Raw genomic sequence first — 24081 nt, 5'->3', positions numbered from 1 at the left:
GTTAAACTTTAAACATACAATATGTTACTAATTTGCTAAATGTACAATAGGTTACGAATTTGCAATTAGTTGTGGCTAAATTTAGTTGGTGGCTAAGGCTAACGTTAGCTAGGCTAGGGGTTAGGGGTTAAGGTTAGGAGTTAGGCTAAAGGGTTACGGTTAGGGAAGAGGGGAAGGGTTTGCTTAAAGGGTTAAGGTTATGGGCAGGGGAAGGATTAGCTAACATGCTACTGTAAGTAACTGAAAAGTTGCTAAAATGCTAAAGTTGTCCATCATGAGATTTGACCTAGCAATATTTTTGCTAGACTTTCGCATAATTCATCCACCCAGCCACCATACTTTTGTCGTAAGTAGCAATCTGTCTTCTGTAACCATACCAAACGTAGCATATCATTCTAATTTGAGTGTCCCGGAGATACATTTACTATATTACGTCTAGTCTATGAGACCAGGCTATGTGATTGAATGAATTGTAATATCCTTCCTGTTAAAATAAAAAATAAAAACAAAAAATACAATTCTGAACAATTCTCCCTGTCATTGTTTGAGGTTGTTACTGCTGTTTGTATTTTTATATACTGTAGTATAATACAACTGAACTGAAAAGGGACACTCAAGAACGAGACACTCAAGGTGACGAGTCTGGAGTACTACAACACTGATCCAAATTATAATTATTAACATTAACTTAGCTAGTTTAGATGTTATACGGGAGACCAATCATGTACGCAGGAAAAAAAGAGAAGAGACATGTTTTAAAAGAATAATATTTAACTTTAATATGATCTCTTATAGACAATAGACATTAGCTGTATTAAATACATTTTGTTGGATTCCAGTTTTCAGAGTTAATCCACTTTTTGTTTCACGTTCTTTAAAAGCATCAACACATCTTAACTCCAGTCAATGAGTGACCAACCTAAAACCCATCATATAAACTTTTTAATGCCAATGCAATAGAATCTGAAACAATTATTATTTACATATAGATACAAAAATATATATCACAAACAAGTATTATTGATAAATGTACAATGATCAGCTCTATAAAATTACAAATATACTTCTATTATAAAAAGCCATTTCTTAAATACTCTTCCAGCTCAAGTTTTGTATAAAGGACGCATAGTATGTGAGATGGTGTTTGTCTGTCTGACAGTGTCCCAATACTTTTACAAAGCTTAATTTCCTTAATCTCCTTCCTAATATCCTCCCCTAGTCTCCTCCATGACTTGTAAAAGTTTATAAACTAGGGCTGTGTCAGAAATAATACCCAATGTTATATAGTGCAATAGGACATGAGGTGCTATTTCACATTTGCCCATTCTAACTGTGTAAACAAACCTATTTAACCTATCCAGTACAATCAGATCAGCTCATGAAGGAAAGGAGATGAGGAAGAGGAAAGGAGATGAGGAGATGACGCTGTCTTATACTATTGGGACGCAGCCTTGAGATGAAGTTGTTCAGTACTTCTGACAGCCACTTTGACTGTCCCTGTTCACAGCACTCCTGGAGTTTGTGTGTGTGTGTGTGTGTGTGTGTGTGTGTGTGGGTGTGGGTGTGGGTGTGGTGTGTGGTGTGTGTTTGTTGGGGGGGCGCCTGGGTGTCTGGACAGGCAGTCCCCTCCTCTCGATGGCAACTCTCCAAAAAGGGTCTCTGTCACTTTGATTGGGCTCTATGTCACATGCCTAAGGGGAGACAGACAGACAGACGATGTTTGATTAGTAATGGACTGTAGACTCCACTACGTACCTCAGGTCAGACAGTAATGGACTGTAGACTCCTCTACGTACCTCAGGTCAGACGGATAGACCAAGGGGGCGGAGGTAAACTGTAGACCCTAATAAAAATGCCAGGCTCTGCTTAACCTGAGAAGCAAATACTGTAGCTGACTCTCCCTTTACTTCATGTGACTGACTGACTGACTGACCGTCCCATTGCCTAACGTGTCTGACTGACTGACTGACCGTCCCATTGCCTAACGTGTCTGACTGACTGACTGACCGTCCCATTGCCTAACATGTCTGACTGACTGACCGTCCCATTGCCTAACATGTCTGACTGACTGACCGTCCCATTGCCTAACATGTCTGACTGACTGACTGACCGTCCCATTGGTTTGAATGAAGAACATTCAGTACTCTAACCGTTATTAACGGACTAGGATTCGCTGTCTGTAGGTCTTAAGAATAGCACCTGAACACTTTCATTGGCAAATCCATTTCCTGTTGATATTCCGCCCCAGGTTTTACATGGGAACATTCCAATGTACCCGCCCCTGACGCAGGTTCCAACACTCTGGAGTACTGGAGAAATCCAAAACAAATAAACAGAGCTATGTTGGTCTGTACCCGGTACATAAACTCAGCTCTCTCTCTCTCGGGTTACGCTCTAACATAAGCTGTCACTGGGGGGGTTGTTCGCGTGTGTGTGTACGTGTGTGTGTGTGTGTGTGTGTGTGTGTGTGTGTGTGTGCGCATGTACGTGTGTGTGTGTGTGTGTGTGTACGTGTGTGTGTGCGTGTGTGTGTACGTGTGTGTACGTATGTGTACGTGTGTGTGTGTACATGTGTTTGTGTGTGTGTGCGTGTGTGTGCATGTGTGTGTGTGTGTACATGTGTTTGTGTGTGTGTGTGTGTGTGTGTGTGTGTGTGTGTGTCAAGGTATAATGACATTGGTGACAGCTGAAAGGGATATATTTTCTTTACCTCCCACCTCCCTAGAGGTCTCATCTTTCCCATCCATACATCCCCATACGCCCCAATACCCCAACCCTGTTTAGAGCTGACACCGCTTATTGAGCGTACTGTTTAGGATAACCACAGAGTTATGACGATCATGTAGCTACAGTATATGAGTGGTGGTTAGCATCGCTAACATAGTTAGCATACCCACCCCCCGCGTAAGTACTGTGAATGGTGCAAGGTATTAGCACTTACTGGCTAATGTCTTGTCAAGGTCAGCAATGAAGTCCTCCAGTTCTTTAGTGTCTCCCAGTTTAGCTGTAAACAGTCAACATAGAGAGATAGTCAAAAAATGTAATAGCACTTGATAGTCCACCTGCAATTGCATAACATAAAATGAACACCCATCATGCATTGTGTGAATTGAACAACACATGGCGCTGGCTACTACAAATACAAATACTACTATCTTACTAAAGAAGAAGAATGAGTCACTTGAACTATAATTAGTTAATAAGTGAACCATTGGAATAGCTGATGCTAGCTGAAGTGCTCTAAGCCTGAGGCAATATGTCTGCCAATCATAACATTTGGCGTCTCCTTAAACAACATCATGTAGAATCCTGCCTCTGTCGTTTCGTCTAAACAGGAGTAATACAGAGCTGCACTTTGGCTGTCAAACTGAGATCCAAGTTCTAGTCAGAATGACGTGTGTGTGTGTGTGTGTGTGTGTGTGTGAGGGGGGGGGGTCGAGGCTCACCTTTGGGTGACGTCAGAGATGGGGTAGTGGTGAGGGAGGGAGAGTTCAATCTCTCATCACTGAAACTGAAGCTGTTCCTGTTGAGTGACTCAGCACCTGAGAGAGGGAGAGGGACGGGAGAGAGAGAGATAGAGAGGGAGAGGGACGGGAGGGAGAGAGATGGAGAGGGACAGGAGAGAGAGAGATGGAGAGGGACGGGAGGGAGAGAGATGGAGAGGGACGGGAGGGAGAGAGATAGAGAGGGAGAGGGACGGGAGGGAGAGAGATGGAGAGGGACAGGAGAGAGAGAGATGGAGAGGGACGGGAGAGAGAGAGATAGAGAGGGAGAGGGACGGGAGAGAGAGATAGAGAGGGAGAGGGACGGGAGCGAGAGAGATAGAGAGGGAGAGGGCGAGAGAGAGATAGAGAGGGACGGGAGAGAGAGAGATAGAGAGGGAGGGAGAGGGACGGGAGAGAGAGATAGAGAGGGAGAGGGAGAGATAGAGAGGGAGAGGGACGGGAAAGAGAGAGATAGAGAGGGAGAGGGACGGGAGAGAGATAGAGAGGGAGAGGGATGGGAGAGAGAGAGATAGAGAGGGAGAGGGACGGGAAAGAGAGAGATAGAGAGGGAGAGGGACAGGAGAGAGAGACACAGACAGAGACACAGAGAGGGAGACACAGAGAGAGGGAGACACAGAGAGAGAGAGAGAGAGAGAGAGAGATTAAAAGATTGTTAATTTTTCTGTAGCTCCCAAGAAGCCGTAGGGTCTAGTGCCACATCCAGATGTTTGTGTGCACACATACGTATGAATCCACACACACACACACACACACACACACACACACACACACACACACACACACACACACACACACACACCGTATCCCTCAACGTGATCAAGACAAAGGAGATGATCGTGAACTATAGGAAAAGGAGGGCCGAACAGGCCCCCATTCTCATCGACGGGACTGCAGTGGAGCAGGTTGAGAGTTCCAAGTTCCCTGGTTTCCAAATCACCAAAAAACTAACATGGTCCAATCACACCAAGACAGTCGTGAAGAGGGCACAACAACGCCGTTTCCCCTTCAGGAGACTGAAAAGCATTGGCATTGGTCCCCAGATACTCAAAACGTTCTACAGCTGCACCATCGAGAGCATCCTGACCTTTTGCATCACTGCCTGGTATGGCAACTGCTCTGCGTCTGACAGTGAGGCGCTATAGAGGGTAGTGTGAACAGCCTAGTACCTCACTGGGGCCAAGCTTCCTGCCATCCAGGACTTATATACTATGTGGTGTCAGAGGAAGGCCCCAAAAATGGTCAAAGATGGTCAAAGACTCCAGTCACCCAAGTCATAGACCAGGTCTAGGTCCAAAACGCTCCTTAACAGCTTTTACCCCCAAGCTATAAGACTGCTATTCGTTTTTGTTATTTTATTGTCTTACTTTTAACTTTATTTTTTACCTTAGTTTATTTGGTAAATATTTTCTATTCTATATTTCTTAACTCTATTTCTTGAACTGCATTGTTGGTTAAGGACTTGTAAGTCAGCATTTCACGGTAAGGTGACTACACCTGTTGGTTAAGGACTTGTAAGTCAGCATGTCACAGTAAGGTTTAATACACCTGTTGGTTAAGGACTTGTAAGTCAGTATTTCACTGTAAGGTTTACTACACCTGTTGGTTAAGGACTTGTAAGTCAGCATGTCACAGTAAGGTGACTACACCTGTTGGTTAAGGACTTGTAAGTCAGTATTTCACTGTAAGGTGACTACACCTGTTGGTTAAGGACTTGTAAGTCAGCATGTCACAGTAAGGTGACTACACCTGTTGGTTAAGGACTTGTAAGTCAGCATGTCACAGTAAGGTTTAATACACCTGTTGGTTAAGGACTTGTAAGTCAGTATTTCACTGTAAGGTGACTACACCTGTTGGTTAAGGACTTGTAAGTCAGCATGTCACAGTAAGGTTTAATACACATGTTGGTTAAGGACTTGTAAGTCAGCATGTCACAGTAAGGTTTACTACACCTGTTGGTTAAGGACTTGTAAGTCAGCATGTCACAGTAAGGTCTACTACACCTGTTGGTTAAGGACTTGTAAGTCAGCATGTCACAGTAAGGTCTACTACACATGTTGGTTAAGGACTTGTAAGTCAGCATGTCACAGTAAGGTTTACTACACCTGTTGGTTAAGGACTTGTAAGTCAGCATGTCACAGTAAGGTCTACTACACCTGTTGGTTAAGGACTTGTAAGTCAGCATGTCACAGTAAGGTGACTACACCTGTTGGTTAAGGACTTGTAAGTCAGCATGTCACAGTAAGGTGACTACACCTGTTGGTTAAGGACTTGTAAGTCAGCATGTCACAGTAAGGTTTAATACACCTGTTGGTTAAGGACTTGTAAGTCAGCATGTCACAGTAAGGTTTAATACACCTGTTGGTTAAGGACTTGTAAGTCAGCATGTCACAGTAAGGTTTAATACACCTGTTGGTTAAGGACTTGTAAGTCAGCATGTCACAGTAAGGTGTACTACACCTGTTGGTTAAGGACTTGTAAGTCAGCATGTCACAGTAAGGTCTACTACACCTGTTGGTTAAGGGCTTGTCAGTCAGCATTTCACGGTAAGGTGACTACACCTGTTGGTTAAGGACTTGTAAGTCAGCATGTCACAGTAAGGTCTACTACACATGTTGGTTAAGGACTTGTAAGTCAGCATGTCACAGTAAGGTTTACTACACCTGTTGGTTAAGGACTTGTAAGTCAGCATGTCACAGTAAGGTCTACTACACCTGTTGGTTAAGGACTTGTAAGTCAGCATGTCACAGTAAGGTGACTACACCTGTTGGTTAAGGACTTGTAAGTCAGCATGTCACAGTAAGGTGACAACACCTGTTGGTTAAGGACTTGTAAGTCAGCATGTCACAGTAAGGTTTAATACACCTGTTGGTTAAGGACTTGTAAGTCAGCATGTCACAGTAAGGTTTAATACACCTGTTGGTTAAGGACTTGTAAGTCAGCATGTCACAGTAAGGTGTACTACACCTGTTGGTTAAGGACTTGTAAGTCAGCATGTCACAGTAAGGTCTACTACACCTGTTGGTTAAGGGCTTGTCAGTCAGCATTTCACGGTAAGGTGACTACACCTGTTGGTTAAGGACTTGTAAGTCAGCATGTCACAGTAAGGTCTACTACACCTGTTGGTTAAGGACTTGTAAGTCAGCATGTCACAGTAAGGTTTACTACACCTGTTGGTTAAGGACTTGTAAGTCAGCATGTCACAGTAAGGTTTAATACACCTGTTGGTTAAGGACTTGTAAGTCAGCATGTCACATTAAGGTTTAATACACCTGTTGGTTAAGGACTTGTAAGTCAGCATTTCACGGTAAGGTGACAACACCTGTTGGTTAAGGACTTGTAAGTCAGCATGTCACAGTAAGGTTTACTACACCTGTTGGTTAAGGACTTGTAAGTCAGCATGTCACAGTAAGGTTTACTACACCTGTTGGTTAAGGACTTGTAAGTCAGCATGTCACAGTAAGGTTTAATACACCTGTTGGTTAAGGACTTGTAAGTCAGCATGTCACAGTAAGGTTTAATACACCTGTTGGTTAAGGACTTGTAAGTCAGTATTTCACTGTAAGGTTTACTACACCTGTTGGTTAAGGACTTGTAAGTCAGTTTTTCACGGTAAGGTGACTACACCTGTTGGTTAAGGACTTGTAAGTCAGTATTTCACTGTAAGGTTTACTACACCTGTTGGTTAAGGACTTGTAAGTCAGCATTTCACGGTAAGGTGACTACACCTGTTGGTTAAGGACTTGTAAGTCAGCATTTCACGGTAAGGTGACTACACCTGTTGGTTAAGGACTTGTAAGTCAGCATTTCACGGTAAGGTGACTACACCTGTTGGTTAAGGACTTGTAAGTCAGCATTTCACGGTAAGGTGACTACACCTGTTGGTTAAGGACTTGTAAGTCAGCATGTCACAGTAAGGTTTAATACACCTGTTGGTTAAGGACTTGTAAGTCAGCATTTCACGGTAAGGTTTAATACACCTGTTGGTTAAGGACTTGTAAGTCAGCATGTCACAGTAAGGTTTAATACACCTGTTGGTTAAGGACTTGTAAGTCAGCATTTCACGGTAAGGTGACTACACCTGTTGGTTAAGGACTTGTAAGTCAGCATGTCACAGTAAGGTCTACTACACATGTTGGTTAAGGACTTGTAAGTCAGCATGTCACAGTAAGGTTTACTACACCTGTTGGTTAAGGACTTGTAAGTCAGCATGTCACAGTAAGGTTTAATACACATGTTGGTTAAGGACTTGTAAGTCAGCATGTCACAGTAAGGTTTAATACACCTGTTGGTTAAGGACTTGTAAGTCAGCATGTCACAGTAAGGTCTACTACACCTGTTGGTTAAGGACTTGTAAGTCAGCATGTCACAGTAAGGTTTAATACACCTGTTGGTTAAGGACTTGTAAGTCAGCATGTCACAGTAAGGTTTAATACACCTGTTGGTTAAGGACTTGTAAGTCAGCATGTCACAGTAAGGTTTAATACACCTGTTGGTTAAGGACTTGTAAGTCAGCATTTCACGGTAAGGTGACTACACCTGTTGGTTAAGGACTTGTAAGTCAGCATGTCACAGTAAGGTTTAATACACCTGTTGGTTAAGGACTTGTAAGTCAGCATTTCACGGTAAGGTGACTACACCTGTTGGTTAAGGACTTGTAAGTCAGCATGTCACGGTAAGGTGACTACTACATGTGACAAATAAAATGCAATTTAATTAGTTTTCCCTTGTAACTCATGACTTGACAGTAGTCATCTGGTTAGTGTGAGAGAGTCAGAGCAGGGATATGAGTGGAGTAGAGGGTGAAGGGCCCTCAAACAGGGCCAGAACAACATGTTCAACTGGATTGCGGCTGGGTTCTCTTTGTCTCGCTCTCTTTCTCTGAATGCGATGATTAAGTATTAAGGAGAGGAGACAACAAGAGGGTAATTTCAACAATTGAGATTTTTCCCTATCACTAAACCTAACCCTAACCTTAACCCTCACTAACCCTCACTAAACCTAACTCCTAACCTTAACCCATAACCCTAAAATAGCCTTTTAATAAGTGAGGACTGGCATAATCTCCTCACTTCTCTGAATTTTAGTTGGTTTACTATTCTTGTGAGAACTTCTGGTTCTCACAAGTGTAGTAAAATGTGTGTACACACACACACACACACACACTACCACTCTCTCTCCTGCATTCCCCCACAGTGGTAACATTGGTTCAGACGACGTGTGGTCAAAACATTGACTGTGTGACTTCGGAAGTGACATAATAGCCACAGAAGATGACAGATCTGTTTCACTGTTTGTTTATATCCGGGAAAGGAATGTTGGTGGGAGAAGGAGACATCATCGTTGTTTCTTCTGAGTAAAATACAGAAAGGGGCTATATAGTGGAATTCATTCCTATTCCAAACAGCTCAGTTTAGTTTGACTATGAAGTCTGTATGTTCTGAAGTCAGGGTGAGTCCTGTAGATGGAGGGGCTGTTGTTTTACTATGAAGTCTGTATGTTCTGAAGTCAGGGTGAGTCCTGTAGATGGAGGGGCTGTTGTTTGACTATGAAGTCTGTATGTTCTGAAGTCAGGGTGAGTCCTGTAGATGGATGGGCTGTTGTTTTACTATGAAGTCTGTATGTTCTGAAGTCAGGGTGAGTCCTGTAGATGGAGGGGCTGTTGTTTTACTATGGTCATGTTCAACAGAAATGTATTCAGTTCCCTGTGTGGTCTGTCTCCAATCCAAAAGGTACAATAACTCCTTTCAACTCCTTTCAGATCGAGGTCTGCTGGTCTAATGGTATGTGATGTAGTCCTTGTAATACCCTCTTGACAGATCTAACTAGGAGTATGGTATGGCTAACTACTAGAGGATGCACAGCTTAACCTCCTCTTGCTCTAACTCTCTGTCTCTCCCTCTCTCTCTGTCTCTCTAACTCTCACTCTACTCCTCTCTCGTTCTCTCTCTTTCGTGCTATTTCTCACTCTCTTTCTCTCTACCTCTACCTCTACCTCTCTTTTTCTTTCTCTTTCTCTCTACTCTTCCTCTCCCCCTCTCTCTCTTTCTCTCTCTCTCTGTTTCTCTCCTCACACGAGAGTTCCACTGGATCCTGAAATAATATTTATTATGTAGTATTACCTACCCTGACCTCTACCACGCAGCGCCACACACACACACACACACACACACACACACACACACACACACACACACACACACACACACACACACACACACCTTGATCAGAGTCCAGAGATCTTGGGGTTAGATTGAGCTGCCGCTGCATATTTGGCACACAAGCCCCCATATTCCAACCCAGCCATGTCTCTGTGGAAGCCTATACCTCCTTAGATTGTATTGTCATAAGCAGTTTTGCCATCTCTCAGACGTCAAGCTGTGCATTACCATACTGTGTGTGTGTGTGTGTGTGTGTGTGTGTGTGTGTGTGTGTGTGTGTGTGTGTGTGTGTGTGTGCGTGTGTGTGTGTGTGTGAGAGTGTGTGTGTGTACACTGTCTTAAAGACGTACTTCCACAGCTGGCGACGCCTCTGGCCCTAACCCAAATGTGATAGACTCACACAGTTACACACAGACAGAAATATGCTCCCGTTCCCCCACTGGACACCGGTTTCATTTCCCAACCACATGTGAGTGTTAGAGTTTCCGAGGGATGATGTGGAAAGAGAACTTCATGTACTGTGTTCTAGAAACTCCATGTCTGCAGAACGAGTTAGGAAGGGTAGTGTCCAGGGTTAGAGGGTAAGGAAGGGTAGTGTCCAGGGTTAGAGGGTTAAGAAGGGTAGTGTCCAGGGTTAGATGGTTACGAAGGGTAGTGTCCAGGGTTAGATGGTTAGGAAGGGTAGTGTCCAGGGTTAGAGGGTTAGGAAGGGTAGTGTCCAGGGTTAGATGGTTAGGAAGGGTAGTGTCCAGGGTTAGAGGGTAAGGAAGGGTAGTGTCCAGGGTTAGAGGGTTAAGAAGGGTAGTGTCCAGGGTTAGATGGTTAGGAAGGGTAGTGTCCAGGGTTAGATGGTTAGGAAGGGTAGTGTCCAGGGTTAGATGGTTAGGAAGGGTAGTGTCCAGGGTTAGAGGGTTAAGAAGGGTAGTGTCCAGGGTTAGATGGTTAGGAAGGGTAGTGTCCAGGGTTAGATGGTTAGGAAGGGTAGTGTCCAGGGTTAGAGGGTAAGGAAGGGTAGTGTCCAGGGTTAGATGGTTAGGAAGGGTAGTGTCCAGGGTTAGATGGTTAGGAAGGGTAGTGTCCAGGGTTAGATGGTTAGGAAGGGTAGTGTCCAGGGTTAGAGGGTAAGGAAGGGTAGTGTCCAGGGTTAGATGGTTAGGAAGGGTAGTGTCCAGGGTTAGATGGTTAGGAAGGGTAGTGTCCAGGGTTAGATGGTTAGGAAGGGTAGTGTCCAGGGTTAGAGTTAGAGGGTTAGGAAGGGTAGTGTCCAGGGTTAGAGTTAGATGGTTAGGAAGGGTAGTGTCCAGGGTTAGAGCTATAGGGTTAGGAAGGGTATTGTCCAGGGTTAAAGTTAGAGAGTTAGAGAATGTAAAGAGTTAGGTTTAGAGTGAGTGAGTGAGTGAGTGAGTGAGTGAGTGAGTGAGTGAGTGAGTGAGTGAGTGAGTGAGTGAGTGAGTGTGTGTGTGTACGGCTGATATAGGTCTTCAGCAGACCGGGAATAGCACTCGTTGGACACATGACAAGATATCACCTATCAGCTCTGCCTGGCACAAGCAGGAGTTGTGCGTCTCAGTGCAAACTGTAACGCTCGTTGGTTCAACCTTTGTTCCAGATATACTCCATAATAATTGCTACAATATATGTGTGTGTGTGTGCGTGTGGGTGTGGTTCACTTACTTTCCGAGTCGCTGATGCCGCTGTCACTGACGCTGGCGCTGCTGCGTCTCTTCGCTGTCTTCAGGTGCTCGTCGTAGCGGAAGTGTCTTTTTTCCACCGGCGACGTAAAATCCTCGATCACCGCGTCAAACTCACACAGCACGTCAGACAGATCATCCTCCTCCTCAGGGAATATAGCTGAAATAACTGATGAAAACAACCATTCCCATTAAAATTATATTTTATGGTATTCATTTCAGTTATCCTAATGAAATAAATTGCTCTATATTAATGTATCCTATCTCGTGCTAACCTATTGATGGTCTATGTTTTTGTGGCATTAATAAACGTGTGCAACACGCATGTTACATTGTAGTAAACACATTGTCAAATACTAACAGATGTTGAATAACAACCACACTATCTGACATAGCTTTAAGGCTCCTTTTCTGCAAACGCTAAACTAACCCCATGCCTGGTAAGTGTGCAATGCATTATATTTTGTCCCGTAGAAATCCCAAGAACAAATTAGATGGTCAGCATTCTTCAACTCACATTTGCCTTGAGACTTCAACTTTGGAGATTTCATTTTTATTGTCTTGTGAATCTCAAAACTACTCAACATAAACTCCGCGGGTATTCCCAATAAATACGTTCTTGCTCTCCGTCTGCTCCTGTCCACTACTAGTCCGCGAAAACGACGCACTGTCCCTTTTATGAAGTGTCCCGCGTCTCAAGATTGGTTTTAAACCCTTCCCTACCTACGGAAGAGGCGGCGTCTCGGAGGAGGCGGGAGAGAGAGAGAGAGTTCACGCACTATGCATCCTTTACTGGTATCCGTGACCATTTTCTATTCCTAGAGAGATTATGGTGATGTTACGCTCGCTGGCATCATCCCCCGTAAACTATGTTGGTGAACAATGTGTGTGTCACTGAGCAGTAAGAAATGTAATGCTTGTCTGGTATTCATATAATAATTTCCTTGACTTTTTATTTATATCCCTGACCCTGAGCTTTCCATCTTTTATCACTGGGCAGGTTTTGAACAGATTTGGACAAACTGTTTAAACAACTTTTAAAGTGAAAATGAAGCTAACAAACAATGTATTTACCAATTGATTATTGGAAATGTCTACAATATCAATCTTAATATTAAGATTTGGCAATAGTCTTTAAAAAATAAAGTCAATTGTGATGCTTGTCACTACATCTTTTATTTTCAACAGCTTATTTCAACTGCCCCAAATGTGCCATTGTGGTCTATGCCAGAATTAAGTGGAACCAGAAGTACATTCATAAATCCAGCATACTAATGACGTTAGCCTGCTGGTAGTAGCCTCATTTGAGTGTGTAGTGACACCTTCTGGTAGGAAGTAGAGTTGCAGCCCCTGCAGCTCGCTTTTCTATGCCACTCTCATGAAACACAATCCATCAAGATTCTGACTGATTCCTAACCAGGGTGTGATTGGGGTTCCTGGTATTCTGGTGTGAAAGACAGGGTGTGATTGGGGTTCCTGGTATTCTGGTGTGAAAGACAGGGTGTGATTGGTGTTCCTGGTATTCTGGTGTGAAAGACAGGGTGTGATTGGTGTTCCTGGTATTCTGGTGTGAAAGACAGGGTGTGATTGGGGTTCCTGGTATTCTGGTGTGAAAGACAGGGTGTGATTGGTGTTCCTGGTATTCTGGTGTGAAAGACAGTGTGTGATTGGGGTTCCTGGTATTCTGGTGTGAAAGACAGGGTGTGATTGGGGTTCCTGGTATTCTGGTGAGAAAGACAGGGTGTGATTGGGGTTCCTGGTATTCTGGTGTGAAAGACAGGGTGTGATTGGTGTTCCTGGTATTCTGGTGTGAAAGACAGGGTGTGATTGGGGTTCCTGGTATTCTGGTGTGAAAGACAGGGTGTGATTGGTGTTCCTGGTATTCTGGTGTGAAAGACATGGTGTGATTGGTGTTCCTGGTATTTTTATTTTGCTTCCAGGTAAGATTTCCCTCTGCTCATTGCCAATTAACTAAACTCTAATTATCTATTTGTATCATGATTTTTAATAGAACATTTATTTTACATATCACATACAAATCAGTGCCATAGCAATGAGAGTACACGTTTTTGGAACGTTAATGCACTACTGTATCATAAAAAACAAGGACTTCTCTTTATTAGGCTACTGCACATATTGCCGATGAGCTTGAATTGAGAAAGTCACTGCATGAGCGGAAGCAGTAAATATAGCAGCTCTCAGAATGTGAAAACAGGCTAATGTGCTCGGCCACTTGGGCATCAACAGGGTTGGAGAGCTGTGACAATATCTCGGAGCCAGCCTCTCTTCTCCTCTTTAGGCAAACGGAAATGCAGTTTAGAATAGTTATGGACACCATTACCAGTAGAGCTGACAGGATAGACAGATCTGTCTGCTCCAGACTCGGGTACCCAGCTGACATCCAGCTTGTTGTCCAGACTGAGGTGGGAGGCAGTGCAGGTGTAGTTGCTTCTCTCTCTCAGTTCCTCTGTACTGACCTCCAGACTCTTCCTCAGCTGGTACGTGCCGTCTCCATTGGGCAGCAGCTGCCCCCTGTTCTGCTATTGGCTGACCGTCTCTCAGCAGGGTCAGGTTGATGTGGCGGGGATAGAAACCAAACGCCAGACTGCTGGAACCCTCCAGACATGGCTTTCTGTATGAGCCTGACTCTGGGACGCACTTTCTGCATTATACATTTCTTCTCTTTCTCCAGGAACCTTTTTAATGTGTCCATGCAAATGTTCAGGTAAATGTTCAGGTAAATGTTCAGGTAAATGTTCAGGTAAATGGTCTGATAAAGTCCTTTTACATATGTTTGATGCACCTTACTCCATGGCGGCAGGAGGTTTCCAGAAATGTATGAATAATGTGTCATGTTGGAATATATTGCTAAATCTGCATAAATTCCATTGAAACTGTCCCTAGATATGATAAGTGCCGGTTCTCCATTGTCCGACATCTCACACCCAGCCAGCCTCTGTTGAACATGAATACCTTTGGTGGAATTGAAGCGCTTCAGCTCTGATGATCTCGCTTTCAGGCTCTGTGTGTAGTTAACCGACCCTCTCTGCCCATTCATCACCATTTTACCTGTTGTTGTTGTTTTAGCTGATTAGCTGTTGTTGTCTTACCTGTTGTTGTCTTAGCTAGCTCTCCCAATCAACACCTGTGATTACTTTTGTCCGTGTCAAATCGGAGGGCATGTTGTTCGGACCTCTGGCAGTCTCTATGGGGGTACCACAGGGTTCAATTCTCGGGCCGACTCTTTTCTCTGTATATATCAATGATGTTGCTCTTGCTGCGGGCGATTCCCTGATCCACCTTTACGCAGACGACACCATTCTGTATACTTCTGGCCCTTCCTTGGACAATGTGCTAACTAACATCCAAACAAGCTTCAATGCCATACAACACTCCTTCTGTGGCCTCCAACTGCTCTTAAACGCTAGTAAACCCAAATGCATGCTTTTCAACCATTCGCTGCCCACACCCGCCTCACAACCCTGGACGGTTCCGACCTAGAATATGTGGACCACTATAAATACCTAGGTGTCTGGTTAGACTGTAAACTCTCCTTCCAGACTCATATTAAGCATCTCCAATCCAAAATCAAATCTAGAATCGTCTTTCTATTTCGCAACAAAGCTTCCTTCACTCACGCCGCCAAACTTGCCCTAGTAAAACTGACTAGCCTACCGATCCTTGACTTTGGCGATGTCATCTACAAAATAGCTTCCAATACTCTACCAGCAAACTCGATGCAGTCTATCACAGTGCCATCCGTTTTGTTACTAAATCACCTTATACCACCCACCACCACTGCGACCTGTATGCAATAATCGGCTGGCCCTCGCTACAACTTTAAACATCAGCTATCTGAGCAGCTAACTGATCGCTGCAGCTGTACATAGTCCATCTGTAAACATAGTCCATCTGTTTATTTACTTTTCTGCTTTTTTGCACACCAGTATCTCTACTTGCACATCATCATCTGCTCATTTATCCCTCCAGCATTAATCTGCTAAATTGTAATTATTCGCTCCTATGGCCTAATTATTGCCTTACCTCCTCATGCCTTTTGCAAAGATGTATATAGACATTGACTTTTATTGTGTTATTTGCTTGTTTATTGTTCACTCCATGTGTAACTCTGTGTTGTTCTCTGTGTCACACTGCTTTGCTTTATCTTGGCCAGGTCGCAGTTATAAATTAGAACTTGTTCTGAACTAGCCTACCTGGTTAAATAAATATATATATATATATATATATATATTTAAATTAAAACTGAAGGACATGGCCCCAAATATAAAAGCTATGTGATAAGCTTCTTCAACCTCTGTTTCCTCAGAGGCATTATATCCCTTGTGGATATAGCGTTTAATGTTGGAGTCAAAGTAACCAACTTTAAAAAAAAAATGTTACCTTTATATAACTAGGCAAGTCAGTTAAGAACAAATTCTTATTTTCAATGACAGTGGGCTAACTGTCTTGTTCAGGGGCAGAAAGACAGATTGTCAAAACCTTGTCAGCTTGGGGATTTGAACTTGGAACATTTTGGTTAGTAGTCCAATGCTCTAACCACTAGGCTACGCTGCCACCACAATGTGAATGTCATCCAGCATCAACACAACAGTAAAAACAGGGAAAGGTGTCTCCTGAGATATATGTTGCAATTGCCTACAGAGAATGGGATCCTAAACCTGAGAGAGGGTGAAAACAAGATCAGTGAATATTTTCACAATGGTTATGTCTGAAAATCCTGTAATATAGCCAATATACTGTGTATAGGCTGTACTACAAGAACGTTGCTGATAGTTTTGCTGATTGTTTTGGCTGCACTTTTGACTAGTGACATTTGACCCTGTCGTTTCCCTTCCCTGCTGTTATTTATGTTATGAATATTCATCCTAGCAGCCGATTTATAATTAAATCTGATATACACCAGAGAATAAAACATCCATCTTACCTGCATTTACAATAGTGTTAAATGAAATAACTAACAAAAAGACACACAGTTTGCCCATGGTTTTGAAAGTGCTCACTACTTTTTCAGTACCCTCGCTTCAAGGCTCTCAAATAAGAGCTTGCACACTTTCACTTTCACTTTCTTGGTGAACAGCCTGTGATGACATTTGAACTGTCTGCAATGTAAACAGTTTCTCAAACACAGCAAGGGATTTTAAGGATAGATACATTTTTTATTGCAGATAGAAAGGTTTTCTGTCTGCTGGTTACGCCACGTAGTGTAATCAGGATGCTGTCTCATTTAGCAGAAACTCTCCTGTCTCAGCCAAGATGGTGCCGACAGACACGGTCGCCCTGTTGCTAGCTTCTAGCCAACTTTGCATTATTTTATATCAAATCAAATCAAATTGTATTTGTCACATGCGCTGAACACAACAGATGTAGCCCTTACAATGAAATGCTTACTTACCATATTAACCAACCATGGAGTTTTAAGAAAATAGAGTTTAAGAAAATATTTACAAAATAAACTAGTTTAAAAAAAAGTACACAAGAAAATAACAATAACGAGGCTATACACTGAATAATCCTGAATTTAAAATAGATTAAATTGAGATTTTGTGTCACTGGCCTACACTACTGGGCCACAATACCCCACAATGTCAATGTGGAGTAATGTTATCAGACATTTAAACAAATTAATTAAAAATGAAAAGCTGAAATGTTTTGAGTCAATAAGTGTTTAGCCCCTTTGTTATGGCAAGCATAAAGTACTTCAGGAGTAAGAATGTGCTTAACAAGTCACATAATATGTTGCATGGACTCACTCTGTGTGCAATAATAGTGTTTAACATGATTTTTTAATGACTACTTCATCTCTGTACCCCAATACATATGTAAGGTCCCTCAGTCGAGCAGTGAATGTCAAACACAGATTCAACCACAAAGACCAGAGAGGTTTTCCAAATCCTCGTAAAGAAGGGCACCTATTGGTAGATGGGTAAAAAGGCAGACATTAAATATCCCTTTCAGTATGGTGAAGTTATTAATTACAATTTGGATGGTGTATCAATACACCCAGTCACTACAAAGATACAGGCGTTCTTCCTAACTCAGTTGCCGGAGAAGAAGGAAACCGCTCAGGGATTTCACCATGAGGCCAATGGTGACTTTTAAACAGTTACAGAGTCTAATAGCTGTGATAGGAGAAAACTGAGGATGGATCAACAACATTGTAGTTACTTCACAATACTAACCTAATTGACAGAGTGAATAGAAGGAAGCCTGTCCAGAATAAACATATTCCAAAACATGCATCTTGTTTTCAACAAGGCACTGAAAGTAATACTGCAAAAAATGTGGCAAATAAATTAACTTTATGTCCTGAATACTAAGCGTTATGTTTGGGGCAAATCCAACACACACATCACTGAGTACCACTCTTCATATTTTCAAACATGGTGGTGGCTGCATCATACTATGGGTATGCTTGTCATCGACAAGGACTAGGGAGATTTTTCACGCAGTTGCTGCAGATTGGACGGTGGTATATTCATGCTGTGACCAGCCCATTCCATGTCATGCTCTATTGGGTTGAGGTCTAGGGACTGACCAGGCCACTCAAGTAAACTGAACTCACTGTCATGTTCCAGGCAATGTTTTGTCCATTCCTCATTTGTCCAGTGTTGGTGATCGCGTGCCCACGGGAGCCGCTTCTTGTTTTTAGCTGATAGGAGAGGAACCAGGTGTGGTCGTCTGCTGCATCAGTGACAAGGATCGTCAAGATGTGCGTTTTGAGACGCCGTTCTGCACAACACTGTTGTACCGCACCGTTATTTGTCTGTTTGTGGCCCTGCTGTTAGCTTGCACGGTTCTTGCCATTCTCCTTCGACCTCGCTCATCAACAAGCTGTTTTGGCCCACAGGACTGCTGCTGACAGGATGTTCTTCACTTGTCGCAGCATTCTAAAACCCTAGGCACCACCTTGCATCAAATACCCAGGAGGGTGGCCATTTCTGAGATAATGGATCTGGTGCGTCTGGCACCGACGATCAAACCATGCTGAAAGTCTCTTAGGTCACTCGTTCTGCACATTCTAACGTTCAATCAAACAGTAACTGAATGCCTTGATTCCCGTCTGCCTGCTTTATATAGCAAGCTATGGCCACGTTACTCACTGTCTGCAGTGGGGGGGCAGGGGGTATTATTAAACCATCAGGGCTGTTTGCATTTCAGATTAGGGAGGTGTTAAACAATGGAAGTGTTAATGAATTTACCTGCACAAAATCAGAGAACAATTCACACAGACCCGATAGCTGGATTTTGGTTACAGAGTGTTTGAAAATGGAGCAATCATGACTAGGTCTTTAGGTGAGTATTATTTTACCTTGTTTTTTTACCACCTTCCCCTGTCAGACACAAACAAAGCAAGCAAAAATAAGCAGGTACTGTAAATGAGTGGGATTTCAGTCTGTGTGTGAAAGGGATATGACTGACAACAAAATAACAGCGACATAGTTTTTTATTTGGCAGAGAATGTAAATTCTTTAGTTTCATTTATTATACAAAACACAATGTTTAAAGACAACATACATAAATATATATTATACTACCTATTAAGCTATAGGCTACTTCCTAATCTATGAGGCAGTAATATTGTATGTATCCTATAGGAACTAAGGGCTGAATAATATAGGAACTAAGGGCTGAATAATATAGGAACTAAGGGCTGAATCCAATAGGAACTAAGGGCTGAATCCTATAGGAACTAAGGGCTGAATAATATAGGAACTAAGAGCTGAATAATATAGGAACCAAGGGCTGAATAATATAGGAACTAAGGCCTGAATAATATAGGAACTAGGGGATGAATAATATAGGAACTAAGGGCTGAATAATATAGGAACTAAGGGCTGAATAATATAGGAACTAAGAGCTGAATAATATAGGAACTAAGAGCTGAATAATATAGGAACTAAGGGCTGAATCCAATAGGAACTAAGAGTTGAATAATATAGGAACCAAGGGCTGAATAATACAGGAACTAAGGGCTGAATAATATAGGAACTAAGGGCTGAATAATATAGGAACTAAGAGCTGAATAATATAGGAACTAAGGGCTGAATCCAATAGGAACTAAGAGTTGAATAATATAGGAACTAAGAGCTGAATAATATAGGAACTAAGAGCTGAATAATATAGGAACTAAGAGCTGAATAATATAGGAACTAAGAGCTGAATAATATAGGAACTAAGAGCTGAATAATATAGGTGTCATGTATTGTCATGTTGTGTCTTGTTTCTGTCCTTTCTCTTCACCCTGTCTCCCTCTGCTGGTCGTACTAGGTTACCTTTTCTTCCCCTCTTTCCCCCAGCTGTTCCTTGTCTTCTCTGACTACCTCGTTCACCCCTTTTCCCACCTGTTCCCTTTTTCCCTCTGATTAGGTCTCTATATCTCTCTCTGTTTCTGCTCCTGTCTTTGTCGGATTCTCGTTTGTGTTTCTCATGCCTGAACCAGACTATCGTCGTGTTTGCTGCAACCTTGTCCTGTCCTGTCGGAATCTGCCAGTTCATCTAACCTTGTCCTGTCCTGTCGGAATCTGCCTGTCCATCTGAGCCTACGTGTGTTTCGTCATTAAAGAAACTCTGTTTTGTTAATTCGCTTTTGGGTCCTCATTCACGCACCTGACAGAAGAATCCGACCAAGAATGGACCCAGCGACTTCGGATCCTCTCCACTCAGCCGTCGAGATCCAGGGAGCGATGCTAGGCAGACACGAGCAGGAATTGTCTGCCGCTCGACATGCCGTTGAGACCCTGGCCACCCAAGTCTCCAACCTCACTGAACAGGTTCACCATCTCCGCCTCGATCCACCGGCCACTTCCAGGGCTTTCGAATCTCCGGAGCCCAGAATCAATAACCCGCCGTGTTACTCTGGGGAGCCCACTGAATGCCGCTCGTTCCTCACCCAGTGTGATATTGTGTTTTCTCTCCAGCCCAACACTTACTCCAGGAGCACTGCTCGTATCGCCTACGTCATATCTCTCCTTACTGGACGGGCTCGTGAGTGGGGCACGGCAATCTGGGAGGCAAGGGCTGAGTGTACTAACCAGTATCAGGACTTTAAGGAGGAGATGATACGGGTTTTTGATCGATCTGTTTTTGGGGAGGAGGCTTCCAGGGTCCTGTCTTCTCTATGTCAAGGTAATCGATCCATAACAGACTACTCTATTGAGTTTCGCACTCTTGCTGCCTCCAGTGGCTGGAACGAGCCGGCTTTGCTCGCTCGTTTTCTGGAGGGTCTCCGCGCAGAGGTAAAGGATGAGATTCTCTCCCGGGAGGTTCCTTCCAGCGTGGATTCCTTGATTGAACTCGCTATTCGCATTGAGCGACGGGTTGATCTTCGTCACCGAGCTCGTGGAAAGGAGCTCGCGTTCTCCGTTGCCCCCCTCTCCGCATCACTACCATCTTCCTCTGCCGGCTCGGGTGCTGAGCCTATGCAGCTGGGAGGTATCCGCATCTCGACTAAAGAGAGGGAACGGAGAATCACCAACCGCCTCTGTCTCTATTGCGGTTCCGCTGGTCATTTTGTCACTTCATGTCCAGTAAAAGCCAGAGCTCATCAGTAAGCGGAGGGCTACTGGTGAGCGCTACTACTCCTGTCTCTCCTTCAAGATCCTGCACTACCTTGTCGGTCCATCTACGCTGGACCGGTTCGTCAGCTTCCTGCAGTGCCTTGATAGACTCTGGGGCGGAGGGCTGTTTTATGGACGAGACCTGGGCTCGGGAACATGACATTCCTCTCAGACAGTTAAGGGAGTCCACGGCCTTGTTCGCCTTGGATGGTAGTCCTCTCCCCAGGATTCAGCGTGAGACGCTACCTTTAACCCTCACTGTCTCTGGTAATCATAGCGAAACCATTTCTTTTTTAATTTTTCGTTCACCTTTTACACCTGTTGTTTTGGGCCATCCCTGGCTAGTTTGTCATAATCCTTCTATTAATTGGTCTAGTAATTCTATCCTCTCCTGGAACGTCTCTTGTCATGTGAAATGTTTAATGTCTGCTATCCCTCCTGTTTCCTCTATCTCTTCTTCACAGGAGGAGCCTGGTGATTTGACAGGGGTGCCGGAGGAATATCACGATCTGCGCACGGTGTTCAGTCGGTCCAGGGCCACCTCTCTTCCTCCACACCGGTCGTATGATTGTAGTATTGATCTCCTTCCGGGAACCACTCCCCCCCGGGGTAGACTATACTCTCTGTCGGCTCCCGAACGTAAGGCTCTCGAAGATTATTTGTCTGTAGCTCTTGCCGCCGGTACCATAGTCCCCTCCTCCTCTCCCGCCGGAGCGGGGTTTTTTTTTGTTAAGAAGAAGGACGGGTCCCTGCGCCCCTGCATAGATTATCGAGGGCTGAATGACATAACAGTGAAGAATCGTTATCCGCTTCCTCTTATGTCTTCAGCCTTCGAGATCCTGCAGGGAGCCAGGTTTTTCACTAAGTTGGACCTTCGTAACGCTTACCATCTCGTGCGCATCAGGGAGGGGGACGAGTGGAAGACGGCGTTTAACACTCCGTTAGGGCACTTTGAATACCGGGTTCTTCCTTTCGGGCTCGCTAACGCTCCAGCTGTCTTTCAGGCATTAGTCAATGATGTCCTGAGAGACATGCTGAACATCTTTGTTTTCGTTTACCTTGACGATATCCTGATTTTTTCACCGTCACTCCAGATTCATGTTCAGCACGTTCGACGTGTCCTCCAGCGCCTTTTAGAGAATTGTCTTTTTGTGAAGGCTGAGAAGTGCACTTTTCATGCCTCCTCCGTCACATTTCTCGGTTCTGTTATTTCCGCTGAAGGCATTAAGATGGATCCCGCTAAGGTCCAAGCTGTCATTGATTGGCCCGTCCCTAAGTCACGCGTCGAGCTGCAGCGCTTTCTCGGCTTCGCGAACTTCTATCGTCGTTTCATCCGTAATTTCGGTCAGGTGGCAGCTCCTCTCACAGCCCTTACTTCTGTCAAGACGTGCTTTAAGTGGTCCGTTTCCGCCCAGGGAGCTTTTGATCTCCTCAAGAATCGTTTTACATCCGCACCTATCCTTGTTACACCTGACGTCTCTAGACAGTTCGTTGTCGAGGTTGACGCGTCAGAGGTGGGCGTGGGAGCCATTCTTTCTCAGCGCTCCCTCTCTGACGACAAGGTCCACCCTTGCGCGTATTTTTCTCATCGCCTGTCGCCGTCGGAACGTAACTATGATGTGGGAAACCGCGAACTGCTCGCCATCCGCTTAGCCCTAGGCGAATGGCGACAGTGGTTGGAGGGGGCGACCATTCCTTTTGTCGTTTGGACCGACCATAGGAACCTTGAGTACATCCGTTCTGCCAAACGACTTAATGCGCGTCAGGCGCGCTGGGCGCTGTTTTTCGCTCGTTTCGAGTTCGTGATTTCTTATCGTCCGGGCTCTAAGAACACCAAGCCTGATGCTTTATCTCGTCTCTTCAGTTCTTCAGTAGCCTCCACTGACCCCGAGGGGATTCTCCTTGAGGGGCGTGTTGTCGGGTTGACTGTCTGGGGAATTGAGAGGCAGGTAAAGCAAGCACCACACTCCGTCGCCGCGCGCTTGTCCTAGGAACCTTCTTTTCGTTCCCGTTCCTACTCGTCTGGCCGTTCTTCAGTGGGCTCACTCTGCCAAGTTAGCCGGCCACCCTGGCGTTCGGGGTACGCTTGCTTCCATTCGCCAGCGTTTTTGGTGGCCCACCCGGGAGCATGACACGCGTCGTTTCGTGGCTGCTTGTTCGGTCTGCGCGCAGACTAAGTCCGGTAACTCCCCTCCTGCCGGCCGTCTCAGGCCGCTTCCCATTCCCTCTCGACCGTGGTCTCACATCGCCTTAGATTTTGTCACCGGACTGCCTTCGTCAGCGGGGAAGACTGTTATTCTTACGGTTGTCGATAGGTTCTCTAAGGCGGCTCATTTTATTCCCCTTGCTAAGCTTCCTTCTGCTAAAGAGACGGCACAAATCATCATCGAGAATGTTTTCAGAATTCATGGCCTTCCGTCAGACGTCGTTTCGGACAGAGGTCCGCAATTCACGTCTCAATTTTGGAGGGAGTTTTGCCGTTTGATTGGGGCTTCCGTCAGTCTCTCTTCCGGCTTTCACCCCCAGTCTAACGGTCAAGCAGAACGGGCCAATCAGACTATTGGTCGCATCTTACGCAGTCTTTCTTTTCGCAACCCTGCGTCTTGGTCAGAACAGCTCCCCTGGGCAGAATACGCCCACAACTCGCTTCCTTCGTCTGCGACCGGGCTATCTCCTTTTCAGAGTAGCCTCGGGTACCAGCCTCCGCTGTTCTCATCTCAGTTCGCCGAGTCCAGCGTCCCCTCCGCTCAGGCTTTTGTCCAACGTTGCGAGCGCACCTGGAAGAGGGTCAGGTCTGCACTTTGCCGTTATAGGGCGCAGACTGTGAGAGCTGCTAATAAGCGTAGAACTAAGAGTCCTAGATATTGTCGCGGTCAGAGAGTTTGGCTCTCCACTCAGAACCTTCCCCTTAAGACAGCTTCTCGCAAGTTGACCCCGCGGTTCATTGGTCCGTTCCGTATTTCTCAGATCATTAATCCTGTCGCAGTGCGACTTCTTCTTCCGCGATATCTTCGTCGCGTCCACCCGGTCTTCCATGTCTCCTGTGTTAAGCCCGTTCTTCGCGCCCCCGCTCGTCTTCCCCCCCCCCCCCCCCATCCTTGTCGAGGGCGCACCTATCTACAGGGTCCGTAAGATTTTGGACATGCGT

The 24081-nt window shown here is 44.7% G+C and overlaps 1 protein-coding gene and 1 pseudogene across 1 annotated transcript; both read right to left on the bottom strand.

Moving 5' to 3' along the window:
• Positions 1-753: 753 nt before the first annotated feature.
• Positions 754-12047, bottom strand: LOC110504776 (regulator of cell cycle RGCC). Its single transcript, XM_036975212.1, has 5 exons — positions 11873-12047; positions 11339-11524; positions 3447-3542; positions 2942-3004; positions 754-1691 (listed from the first exon to the last, which is right to left on the bottom strand). Exons 1-5 carry the CDS (start codon positions 11940-11942, stop codon positions 1684-1686), a joined length of 423 nt encoding a protein of 140 aa, XP_036831107.1. The 5' UTR covers positions 11943-12047; the 3' UTR covers positions 754-1683.
• A 720-nt stretch (positions 12048-12767) lies between these two features.
• On the bottom strand, positions 12768-16306 carry LOC110504766 (annotated as a pseudogene).
• Between the last annotated feature and the right edge of the window lie 7775 nt (positions 16307-24081).

Source organism: Oncorhynchus mykiss, chromosome 3 (assembly GCF_013265735.2).
Source record: "Oncorhynchus mykiss isolate Arlee chromosome 3, USDA_OmykA_1.1, whole genome shotgun sequence".
NCBI lineage: Eukaryota > Metazoa > Chordata > Actinopteri > Salmoniformes > Salmonidae > Oncorhynchus > Oncorhynchus mykiss.
Note: the sequence above shows the minus strand (reverse complement) of the source record. Positions and strands in the feature narration are given on the sequence as shown.

Coding starts and splice junctions, on each gene's coding strand:
- LOC110504776 (XM_036975212.1), bottom strand. CDS start 11,942: ATGTTGAGTAGTTTTGAGATTCACAAGACAATAAAAATGAAATCTCCA. Junction 3,543..11,338: donor CGGCATCAGCGACTCGGAAA/GTAAGTGAACCA, acceptor TCCCTCTCTCAG/GTGCTGAGTCACTCAACAGG. Junction 3,005..3,446: donor ATCTCTGACGTCACCCAAAG/GTGAGCCTCGAC, acceptor GACTGTTTACAG/CTAAACTGGGAGACACTAAA.